General features: G+C 36.6%; 1 protein-coding gene across 5 annotated transcripts in view; it reads right to left on the bottom strand.

Moving 5' to 3' along the window:
• The window catches only part of ADAMTS3 (ADAM metallopeptidase with thrombospondin type 1 motif 3), a 316,618-nt gene that overhangs the window by 85,023 nt on the left and 218,420 nt on the right, over positions 1-13,175 (bottom strand). For 3 of the 5 annotated variants that reach the window (XR_009185863.2, XM_058297220.2, XM_071216097.1), the window contains one exon: positions 35-237. Coding sequence is in view for 4 of the 5 variants with exons in the window: in XM_058297220.2 (XP_058153203.1) it covers positions 35-237 (203 nt within the window). In the remaining variant the exon portion in view is untranslated. The remainder of the gene's footprint in view (positions 1-34; positions 238-13,175) is intronic. The other 2 variants (XM_058297235.1, XM_071216099.1) reach the window with 1 other exon arrangement.

The raw sequence follows: 13,175 nt of genomic DNA, 5'->3' as shown, positions 1-13,175 counted from the left end.
GATACAAACGTCTCAAAAAGGAGTCACTACTCACAATGTTCATCAAGGTGAGGAGGTAGTTTTGCACGTGCTCTTTGCCATGGAAACGGACCACAGAATCGTCCACTCCCAGCAGCACCTCGATGTTATAATCGTTTTCTCCTGCATGTCTGCGGCGCCTTGTGGTTTCATTCAGCTGCTGTTCAATGTTGCTGTAAACAGTGCCTAGATCATCAAGTCCTTCCAGATCCGGCTCTACTGAAAAACAAAAGGAACCTAGGCATTTCAGTTTCCCCAAATGGGCTTTCTTTTCTAGTAACTTCTTTCACAAAAGCATCTCTAGGGTACCTATCATTATTATGTATAATCACTGAGCTGCTAATTTTCAGTTTATTCCCTAAATGTATGATGGGACAGACGTCGTATAAATTCCACATAGAACCAGCAATACTGAGGAGAAAAGAATATCATCGTAGAGAGAACAGCGCCGCCAAGCTGGACTTATTCCATAAGGGCAAGGGTGGTTTAGTTTTCCTCTGCTGTGCTCCCAGTGCAGAACAGAGGAAGAGTGAGTAAAAAGCCTGTGCTGGCTAAGGAGTTACTAAATATATGAAGCTTATAAATAAAAATCATGTGTTAACATATTTGCAGCGGTCACTACAATCATGAAGTGTAGAAATTGCATTGCATAAACAGAAATAGTTCTCTTTTTGGTAGTCTTAATTTAATTTTAAAATAAAAATATAGGATGGCAGCAGAACAACATCTAGTGAGATAATTATCTGTCACCATGTCTCACTTTATTTCTTCTGAGAATGGTTTGCTAGTGAGGGTTGCTAGGGAAGAAGTGGATATACCAGATACTTAACACTATAGATTTCCACATTTGTACTAAACACCACCTGGATTACAGTTCATTTCAATTGCTATATATCTGAATCTGTGTGATACCAAATTAAGAAGTTAGTCAGAAAAATTATTTATATCTGAAAAAAAATTTTTGATTTTATGCTGTTTAAGGAATTTAAATTTTTTACTTTCCAAATTGGACATACCTTTATATATATAGATAGAGACAGCTTTCCTACATAATTTGCCTTCATATTACTCTATTTTTGGTGAAGAAAACACTTAGGTGAATTAAAAAATAAAATCTATCACTTAATCCTAAAGTAAAAGAGATTATTCAAAACTGCCAGTATAAAAATTGAATTTCCATTTCAAATAAATAAAATCTGGAAAGGATTCCATTTTATAAAGTGCCTTGATGTCTAAAACCACCACAAACAAGTTTGACAGTACTAATTCTGACTCAAGCTTTATATGTAACTTTATTTAATGCTGTACTGGGGCCTCTAAACCATTTAAAACTGTGTCTGGCATTTATGAATAGACATTTTCCTCTCCACCTTTATGGTTTTAGTAAAGTTGAGTAGGGGGGAAGGTGTCTCCTGACTAGGAAGATTGATGATCAAGCCCTAGTCCCATGGGATTAGAAGTAGTGAAAGTACATATCCCACTCACACCCTTTCCACCTTTAAAAATTATATAGAAACACTAACACCCTCCCTTATGAGTATGGGCAAAGTTCTGAATATGACTACTCAGGCTTGAAAGCTATACTGTAATTCAGATGAACCCAAACCCAACTGCTAGCTCATTAGCCGGGAATTTTTTCCTTACCAGGGAATCACACTGGTTCCCCGATACATACATAACTCTCACCATCATCCACATCAAACAGAAAGCTTTCCTCAAAAGTTGTTTTCAAGAGCTGTAAACCTTCACTGAAGGCAAGAGACTACACCTGCAAACAACTTTACTATTTAACCTCAAGTCTTCTCACACACTTGAGAATATGAAATGTTGTGATAGCTAGTGTACAAATAGGAAACTCATACATGAGCTCTCAGTTCTAAAAATGGCTCTCTTTGGCAGAACTGTTAGAGACAAGGTCCAGTGGAAACATAGTAGGAATGTCATCATATCATTAATTCTGACGCATGAATGAAGAAGGTTAAGCACTCAGTTTAGAAAGACAGTCCATTTGCTCAATCACACCTCTGGCCTGATCTTTGCATCTTTCCTTAAATAGGTGATTTTCTGGTGAGAGGAGAGGATCTCTTTTTTAAATCTGAACTTGGGAAGAAGGAAGAAAACCTTTTTTTTTTTTTTTTCAATCATTCCTTTATTAAATCATGAATACCTCTGTTTCTATTTTTCCCTGTGCTGTACAATTTTCTTGACATGATTCCTAAAGGGTTGAATAGCAAACATCTCAAAGAAAAATAGTGGGAAGATTTTGGCACATTTCACTTATGCATAACACTATTAATTATAGACAGTTCTAAGACTGTAAAATACCTTCATTCATAATGAAATTTTTTCTCAACAGGTCATTAGTAGCAAAGGCTTTGGAAGCAGACATACCTGGCCCCAAAATCTATCAATGTCACATCCTAGAAGTGTGATTTTACTTGAGATGCCTAACAAGTTTAAGTTTCCTCATTTGTAAAATGGGTAATAATACCTGTTTTTGCAGAGTGGCTGTGAGTATATGAGTTAATAATGGTTTAAAAAAAAAGCAAAGTGGCTAGATATAAGTACTCTGCAAACAGTATATACTGCTTGTGTTCTTTCACCAGGTTGTTGCAAAAAATACAGCAGATTAGAAGGCCTAAACAACATGAATTTACTGCCTCACAGTTTTGAAGTAGAAGTCCAAAATCAAGGTATTCTGAAGTCCATACTATTCTGGTGGTAGGTTGCTAGGAATCCATAACTCAGTTTCTTCCTCTGTCACATGGACATCTGTCTCAAGTTTGTCTCTTATTACTGTGTTCAAATTCCCTCTGCCTATAAGGCCTCCAGTCATATTGGATTAAGACCCACCTAAATCCAGTTTGATTTCACTTTAACTAATAACACCTTCCAAGATCCTACATGCACAGGACTAGGGATTAGGATGTGAACATATCTGTGGGGAACATGACAATCTGTAACACTGCTACTAAAATGATGATGATAATGATGATGACGATTTTCCCATTAAGAGAAGCCTTCATTTTTAAAAACTCTCCCTATATATATATTTTTTGTGAATCACAAATCATAGTTGCACTGATATGAACGCTGATAATCTTAGAAAGAATGAGAGTAATAAAATCTGCTACACAGTATAAAAACGATACTGGGAGAGAAGAATCTGCAATTTTACTTTCAGGTAAAATTAGGACTAAACCCAATGAGATAAACTTGTTATTAGCTTGATAACCTCATACAAATTTAGAAAGAGCTAGCTTACAGAGTACACTGATCTTCCCCTACACATATATATTGAGTACCCACATATAGGCCCTGAGAAGGTAAAGAACTGCCCTGCAGTCCTCTAAGAGCTTACTTTGGAACACACAGGGTTGTATTGGAATGATAGTCAAAAGGGAGCTGAATTTGTACCATGCAGCAACAAACATTTATATAGGCTGAACCACTTTCAGCATTACTAGGTTACAGCAGAGTTAATTAGGGTACTAGAACGTACCTTTTGTAATAATAGTTCACACCTTTATAAAACATGTCCTCCTTGACAAAATCTCAGAGGCCTCTGTGTCTAATTATACTATGATCCCCATCTCACTCACCATAAGATAAATAGCAACAATCAAAGGTGATTAAAGGTGAATGTGATGTTAATCATGCCCAAACACTCCTTTTTCTGTATCTTTCCTGCTTAGAAAGACTGAGAGAAATCACATAGAAGGCAGCAGGTTAGTTCAAGCAGTGAAATACAAAGTGACTTTGTTCTGAGTGTTGAAAATTGTGGGTCCCTGAAGCCACCTTGTTGGCATCATGCTTCATAGTTGGTTAGGTGATTGGCAGAGGCTACAGCTGAGTTGGGCAGGGAAGAGGAATTTATGAGATAACAGAATTAGCAGGAAAAACAAACAAACAGAAAAACAGCAGGCTGGGAAGAGCCTCCTAAACATTGTTTTCTCATGAAATCACTCTAAACACACATACACACAAACCCTGCAAGAAGTACAACATTGTTACTATTCTCATGATATCTTGAAAAGCAATGCTGAGTACTTTTTTGAAAATCCTAAGTGTTTCAAACTTACCTTTGAAACTCCTTATCTGGAGTTACTGATAAGAATTAATTAATATTTTGGAAATGTTTTAACTTTATCCTTTTGGGTACTCCCTAAGTTCCCAATTGCTTTGCTATATATGAATTTGCTTTAAAAAGATAATTTGACATAAAGCTTATTTTAGTGGAATGAAATATTTTGGAGCACATATGTAACCAATCAAGCCACAATAAATACAGATATTTTTAGTATAAATGTAGAATTTTTAACGATAAATCAGAATTTTGAATTTACTAAACAGATAAAGTAGGATATAACTTGTTTTGCTAGTTATGAAAATGCCTGGACTCAAAACATTTTCAGGATGGAGTCTAACATGTTTATATACCAAATCATATTTACAGGAAAACTAAGTATAGGATTGGTAAAATGACTCCCCACCCCAGAATAAAGTCCTATGGTCTGAAAAAGGGCAGGAAAGAAAGATAAAATTGGGAAAGTGCTATCAAGTTCTGAATCTGATATACATGCATTTGGGGTTTGAATGCAATCATCAGCATACTGTGATAGAGACTGGGGTAGAATTACTTACCCAATATCCATTTACCCACTCCTAAGAATCAGAACATCAACTGTATTTGGAGTGGTGATAATCCCAGCTAAAAGTCATTCCCAGCTTCCCTTCAAACTAGGTATGACCTCATACCTAAGGATTAGCCAATGAGAAAAAAAGCAGAAGTATTGCTTGCATCTCCTTGGCTTATATGGGGGACTTAAAAGGAGGCTTTACAGGCAGGCTCCTTAAAGAATGCTGATTTCATCCCAGTAGAATGGTCCTTTGGCCCTCCATTCAGTATTCCTTCACGCGGCCTTGAACGTGGCCATGGGCAGGAGCTCTATGAAGTGACTGTGGAACAGACGCATGTGCTGAGTATGGTAGGAGAGCCACTAAGAAGAAGCCTGGCTCCCTGTTAACTGTGGAGCTGTCACACCACCCAGTGACTGCCTAGCTCCAGAGTCTGTTACATGAGGGATAAAACTATCATGTTCAGGTCAATGTTGTTTTAGGTTTTCTTTTATATGTTACTGAATCTCTAACACTAACAAACGTAACACTGATATTTTCTTTTGTTGATTATGTTCCTTCTGTAATTCCACTCTCTGTGGGGATATCTATTAATTTTAAGATTAATAAGTAGATGATAAAGTAATATTCACTTTAATAATGTGTCCCCAGCAGCTTTCTTTGTAGTGCATCTACTTAAAAAAATAAGGGATAATTAGACTCTTTTGTAGATACAATAAACACAGAATGAGTCTAGATATAGAAATTTGTATTCTTTATGAACACAGTACTGTTATAAAATACTGTTATAAAAATGAAGTAACAGGAATACTGCAAGCTGGATTTTCTAATAATAGGTGGAAATTCTAAAATCAAAGCTAAAAATAGGTGTAAAATCGAGCAAATGTCATCTGTTAACTTCAGATGCAGAGTGTAGTTAACTTAAATAATTGTTTCAACCTGTTTGTATCATCCAATAGTGATTTTTCCACTGACATTCTTTTTAAAAAATTATCACTTCTTAAAAGGATACACTTCCAGCATTTCCACGGATATTAGGGCACTATTCTACTATGATATAAAATATTTCTATGAAAAGCAGCCTAATCCTTCAGTAACTTGGACATTCCATAATGATAGTTCAAAGAACTATATTAAGGCCTATTTATGATGTCAATTTTGAAATTTCACCTAGTAGCTGTCGCTTATTTTAAGACATCACCATTAAATGAATATTAGTTTCCATGATTTCTTTTACCCCAAAGTTCTAATTCTAAAATACATGTGTTTGCTTTTGTTTTCACTGATTCTTTAAGGGATAATATATGGCATTTTAAAAAACTGAAACATGTTATTTTTTAAGTGAAAGAAATATATAACATTTTTAGGCTTTGAGTTTGTGATATTAGGGGGAAAAAATCCTGTATGTCCAACCTATAGAAACTATGACTTTCAGTAAGAATTTCCTATATGTCAGTTAGAATGTGTTTAGTTGCAAGTAAAAGAAAACTTTACTCAAAGTATCTTACCTAACAAGGGGCGGCAGACTTGGCCCAGTGGTTAGGGCGTCCGTCTACCACATGGGAGGTCTGCAGTTCAAACCCCCGGCCTCCTTGACCCGTGTGGAGCTGGCCCATGCGCAGTGCTGATGTGCGCAAGGAGTGCCTTGCCACGCAGGGGTGCCCCCCGCATAGGGGAGCCCCACATGCAAGGAGTGCGCCCCGTAAGGAGAGCTGCCCCGTGCGAAAGAAAGTGCAGCCTGCCCAGGAATGGCGCTGCTGACACAAGATGACGCAACAAAAAGAAACACGAATTCCTGTGCCGCTGACAACAAGGAAATCTATTAGTTCACATTACAAGAAGTCCAGAGGTAGGGTGGTTCTGGGTAGTTCCTGGGTTGTCTGTTTTATCAGTAGATAATCCAGGACCCAGTTCTTCCCATTTTTCCAAAAACACAAGTTTTGTCTTCAAATTAAAGCCCCTTATAATTTCAAAATGACTGTACAAATTCAAGCATCATCACCAGGTACATCAAATGGTATCTTTCTCATGTATCTCTTAGTAAGAGAAAGAAACCTTTCCTAGAAGACCTCTGGTGGATTTTAAGAAAAAGTTAACTGGCCAAAAATGAATTACATATCCATGTAAAAATCATCCACAGATGAGAAGAATGGAATTCCATGCTTTTCTTAGACCAATCTGAAATCAAACCCTGCAGCTGGGGACATCCTCCTCCGAAGTACATGTTTAGGAGAACTGTGGGTTTATGAGTAATTCTGAGGTTCTATAAAAAAGATAAGGGGGTGGGCTTGAAACAAAAGAGGAGAAAATAGATATTGTACAGGCAATCCACCTTATTGAATCCTTCTTTTCAGATTCTCCTCTTCCCTCTTCCCCTAGTAAGGGTCTTCACTAGCCTTTGTAGTTCTAGCTTAGCCCGCGTGAATGCATTTTATGCTTATTTTCTCCTGTTGTTATCTGTTTGCCTACTGCTTACTTCTGCATTCTTTGGGCCTCATGTCTTTGAAAGGACTGGACTCTCATCACTGTTGCTTGCTTGGCTCCATGCCACCATTTATTCAATAAAGCACTAAAATGTTTGTGTGTGGGTTGGGTTGTCATATAAAATACAGTATTACCTGTTAAAGCTGAATTTCAGCAAATAACAAAATTTATTTTAGTATGAGAATGTCCTAAATGTGCATGGGATATACATTAAAACTTATCCATTGTTTATATGAAATTCAAGTTTATTAGGTATTCTAAATTTTTTTTTGTTAATTCTGGCAGCTGTCGTGTAGGGGACTATCCTTCTCCAGGCAGTTCATGTCATTACACAGATTTACACCTCCCTACTCATCTCCTCACTTTACCCCTCCTATATTCAGCCATAAGAGTGAGCACTGACCCAGTTATGAACAAGTAGTATATTCCATTTCCCTGATTCCAGTAATTGGTTAAGAGATGGGCAAATGATGCAGATAATACCAATAAAACTATAATATAGTGGTGTTTTTGTTTTTTTGTATTAATGTACAGCTAGTAAGAAAGAGTTCTTTTTAATAAGCTTGAAACTGGCAGACTCAACATTACAGCGACTTAGGAATACCATGAGGATAGTTTTTCTTCTTTACTGCAAGAAGAAGAAAGTGGGGCTTACTAAGAGAGAAAAGAAATTATGCTCTAATGAAGATTTTGAGCCTCAGAATTCAGCCATTTCTAATATCTTGGTCTTTTCATTTTCATGAATCAATAAACTACCCACTAACTCCTTTTGTTTCTTTATTTCTTTTTTCCTTTGCTTAAAACAGTTTGATGTGGTCTTCTGATGCTTGGAACTAAAAGAACTCTGATTAATAAAATCATCTTCACCCTTCTTGCTGAGGCAGATTAGTACAGGGAAACAAGGACAAGATGAACCACAACATGGCTGACAGACAACATGGCAATGACATCCCACAGAGACCTTGACCTTGAAGTCTTGGTTGGGACTCTTTCCATGGCCAAGGGGAGGCTCCGGGTAATACCAAACAGGCTTGCCCATTGGTCCCAGATAATCCCACACAAAAGTCTTCACCAGTGGCCCCCACCATTGGTGAGGTAACCAATAACAGCTGGGGTCCCTCCCCTTAGCATTAGCAAGAGGGAGGAGTAATTAATAGTTTAATTAAAGTAACCTCATAAGCCAAATTCTTCTCTCTGACTAAAGGAACCTGTATCAAGTCTCAGTGTGTATTTCTGTCCTTCTCTCCCATTTCTCAGCTAGCTCTGTTCTTTCCCCATTTCCCAATAAATTCTTTTTACTGGCCTAACTAAACTGGTGTAGTCTTAAATTTTTTATGCAACATAGCCAAGAACCAAGAAGAATCCAACACTTCCCTGGCTTCATTGCCACCATCATAATTTATCTTTTTTCCTTCTCACTCTTATTCTTTAATAAATTATTCTCAGGCTATACAGTCCTTTGAAAGGGACAATATATTTTATCTTATCTCCAAAATCCATTATTTTATTCTCTCTATTCCTTTTTAAATGAAGTTTAATAGTAATACATTTCCCAGTTTACTTTTCCTATTGCTTTTATTCAAGTAAAATCATAAAGTTAATTTTGTAAAACAGCACAGTCTAATTTTCATATTTTACTACACTATACATTTAATATCATTTTAATTAAAATTTCCCCTACTCTTTCATAACTTATATTCTCTCACCTTTACTGCTACTGTAGCTGAGCTCTACACAGACACTAAATCAAGGCGGTAATAGAAGAGTGAAGGAGGAGGTCACTGCACCCAATGTACTAGATCATATTCTAGTAACCTAAGACTGCTAGAATTTGAGGCTTTCTAAGGAATCGTAACTGCATAGAGGGGAGATAGGATTACCTTTCACACCTACCAACTTCAAATTCATGTTATTTCTATCACACTAAGTTGCATTTAATATTCTACTTTATTCTACTTTGCGTCTCCTTGAATGTTCCCCAAAACTTTGAGCAAATTAATTTTTTATCCAAAGACATGCAGAATGATTAATAAAAATTTAGGCCAAAATTATATCCTATTATATTAACATTTACTATTTATTTTTTCACATGAATATTTGTAGAATAGGGGCACTGAGCCGGACTTTGTTCTAAGCACTGGAAGTACAGCAGTGGACAAGGTAGGCATAGCGCTTGCCCTCCTAGAACTTATATTTCAGTTGAGGAGAGTGACAGGAACTATGAAGCAAGGTAAGAATAATAAAATAGGATGAGGGAAGTGAGAATAAGCTAAAGCAGGGTAAAGAAGAATATTAATGCATGATGAGGGCAGGAAGTCAGCACAATTTTAGATATAGTAGTCAAAGGAGGAGGAGAATGGACAGAGATCTGATGACAGGGATGGAGAAAGAAAGGTGAATACCAAAGCCATAGTTATACGAAATATTTGTAAACTTTTAAATCCATATTATAGCAGTTTGGTATTATTTATGAATTCCCAAACTAGATACTGGATTATGTTTGTAAACTGGTCTGTGGGAGGTTTCACTTTTACTTGATTAAATTATGATTAAGGCTTTTGACTGGGCTACATCAGTAGGATGTTGTGCCCCTGCCCCCTTGGTGGACAGGGACTCACAGAGAAAATGACAAGGCACAGAAACAAAGGAACAAAGCCAGGCTCAGATGGTGTTTTGAGCTGGAGTCCTGGGAAGTAAACACACAGGAGGAGAACACAGAGAAGCAGATATGTGAGGAAACAGAGAAGGCTCATTAGACATGGCAAAGGCCCTACCCTGGGAAGAGAGACAGGTTATTCACCTGATAGTTTGCAGCTGCAGAGATCAGAGCACTGAGCAGCTGAGTTGAGAATGAAATGAGCCCCGGGAGAGGGACGAGACTTATTTCAGCCTACAGCTGATACTAGAAGAAGATGGGACCATGTTGTCTTCAGAGGAAGAGGGAGGCTGAACTCTTGCAGCCATCTTGCTCCAACACGTGACAACAGACTTAGGTGAGGGAAGTAACTTACACTTTATGGCCTGGTAACTGTAAGCTTCTACCCCAAATAAACATCCTATATAAAAGCCAACAGATTTCTGGTATTTTGCATCAGCACCCCTTTGGCTGACTAATACACATTAAAATATGAATATTCATATTTATATAAATCTTTCTGAATGAGGTTGTATGTATGTTTTAATACAAAAAAAAATCAGAATAGGTTCAGGAGTGTGGGAGACAGACTTTTTAAACTGGGCCCCCCAAAATGCTGTACCTCAATTGCCAGCATCTGAATATGAAGAGATATCATTTCTATGATTACATTCTGTTATGTGACACAGTTGCTATTAAGATAGGGACATTATCCCCTGATCCAATCAAATGAGCCCTTAAAAGCAGAAAGCTTTCTCTGGCTAGTAGCAGAAGGAAAAAAAAATCAGAGAGATTTAAGCCACAAGGACTCAACCTGGTATTGCAGGCTTTGAAGATGGAGGAAAGAGACACCTCTAATTGCTGATGGTTATCTTGGTCAACAGCTAGTAAGGAAATGGGGATCTCAATCCTCCTGTCATAAAGTTGGAATTTTGCTAATAACCTGAATAAGCTGAAAGTGGATTCTCTTCCAGACCTTCTAATCTAGCTGACACCTTGATTTTAGTCTTGTGGTACCCTAACCATGGAACCCAATCTAATCCACTCGGATTTCTGACCTATAGAACTGTGAACTAATAAATAGACATTGTTTTAAGCTGCTAAAATAGTCAATCATTACTGTTACACAGCATTAGAAAAAATAAAACAAGGATACCTGAGCTCTAGTTCCAGTTCTGCTCTGATCCAGCTACATTATTTTTAATGTATTTAGGCCTTAGTTTCCTTATCTGCAAAATAAATGTGCTATGCTAGATAAATAGCTATGCTATGCTAAATTTCCATAATTAATAACTGAGCATAATTTTACCATTTTAAATTATTAAAGGTGGTAATAATTATAGCTTTTTGGACCATATATTATTGATAATATTTATAATTTATCTGATGTCACATTCTTGGACAAGAGTACAATCCACAGTTAAAACATATTTTTACATGGGAAAATGTGCTACACTTTAAGAGAAACTACATTGCAATAAAAAAAACTTCAGGACAATGTAGACATTTAATTTATAAGAATAAGAGATAATCTTCTCATTCATCATTTGAAAAACAGGAAAGAATGTCCACAAAGTCTGGGAACATAGGCAAATATATATAATATTGTCAAAGATCTCTCCAATCTTTTCTCTGTTATCTATGTCCCAGATTTTATAGTCACCCTGAATAAAGGTGACATTTAGATTATTTAAGTAATCACATATCTATAGCACTGATCAGAATTTTATATTAACTGATTAAAAATTAACTTTGTCTTTTTTGAAACAATAAAATTTTACTAAAATATGTATGCTACCTGCAAGAAAATCTTACTAAAACAAAGTTCCAAGTACATAGAATTTACAAATAGATATTATTAGAAAATTAAACTTTTTAAAATAATATCAACTTTTGAAGTAGTTGTCATTCTACATTTATTTTAACCTAAAGTGCTTCTGCTTAATTACATAATACTGATCATAAAATTTGGACTCATACTTAGATGGAGGATTAATTTTTATAATTATAACACATGAGTAATTATTGCAAATTTAAGACAAATTTATGACAGAACAATATTTACTACCAAATACTATAAAGCAATAGTATAATTCCTCAACTATAAACAATATTATTCAATTTAAACTTACCAATGCATCTTTTGCATTAAAAAAGAAAAAAAGTTGAAACATTTATAAAGTAAGTTTCCAGTAAAGACAGTGATTTATCTAAATAAAACTGTTCTTACTCCAAGGAATAAAATATGCCAGAAGACAGAAACATTGTTGTATTTATTTTTACCTATATGAATTCATGCCTATAACACATTCTCTCAGATAGCAGAGATTACATGGAAACAAAAATTTGAAATCTTTTTATATTGTCCATGTCTCTAACTTTTTGAACAAATGATTTACTAACCATTTTAATGTTTCTGTCTGCTACTTCTAAAATTTTTTTTTAAAGATTTATTTATTTATTTTTAATCCCCCACCTCCCCCGATTGTCTGTTCTCTGTGTCTATTTGCTGCGTCTTGTTTCTTTGTCTGCTTCTGTTGAAGTCAGCGGCAGGGGAAGTGTGGGCGGTGCCATTCCTGGGCAGGCTGCACTTTCTTTCACGCTGGGCGGCTCTCCTTACCGGTGCACTCCTTGAGCACGGGGCTCCCCTATGCAGGGGACAACCCTGCGTGGCACGGCACTCCTTGCGTGCATCAGCACTGCGCATGGGCCAGCTCCACACGGGTCAAGGAGGTCCGGGGTTACTTCTAACATTTTTGTCAGTTCTGTGTCAAATTTGACTGATTTATTTTTCTCATCATTACAGCTTGAATTTTTTTCTTTACATGCTTGATAATTTTTTATTAGATGCCAGACATTGTGAGTTTTACTTTTGTTGAGTGATGGATATATTTTTATTCCTATAAATATATTTGAACTTTGTTCTGAGATGTAGTTAAGTTACTTGAAAACAGTTCGTTCCTTTTGGGTCTGGCTTTTAAAATTTAATTGGCATGATCAGAGCTGTGCTAGAGCTGATTTCTCACCACTACTGAGGCAAGACCCCTCTGTATACGCTACTGAATGTGGTGTGATTCATGAGATTTTCCAGTCTGACTGGTGGAAACAGGCACTATTCCCAGCTCCTGGCAAGCACCGGGCACTGCTACGTCTAATCATTTCAGGTGATTCTTTCTCCAGAATTACATAGTTTACTCACATGTATGCTCTGATCAGTACTCAGCTGAATACTGGAGGAGAGGGAACCTCTAGCTCTTTGGAGTTCTATCTCTGTGTAGCTGTTTCCTCACCCATATTTGGTCCTGAGAATTCTAGCCTTTATCTCCCCGGACTCCTAGCACTTGGCTTCTCAACAGGAGTCTGCTGGATTCAGCCAAAGTTCCCCATTCCTAAGACTCAG

The sequence above is a fragment of the Dasypus novemcinctus genome, chromosome 1 (assembly GCF_030445035.2).
Source record: "Dasypus novemcinctus isolate mDasNov1 chromosome 1, mDasNov1.1.hap2, whole genome shotgun sequence".
Lineage (NCBI taxonomy): Eukaryota > Metazoa > Chordata > Mammalia > Cingulata > Dasypodidae > Dasypus > Dasypus novemcinctus.
This window is presented reverse-complemented; position numbering and strand designations above follow the sequence as displayed.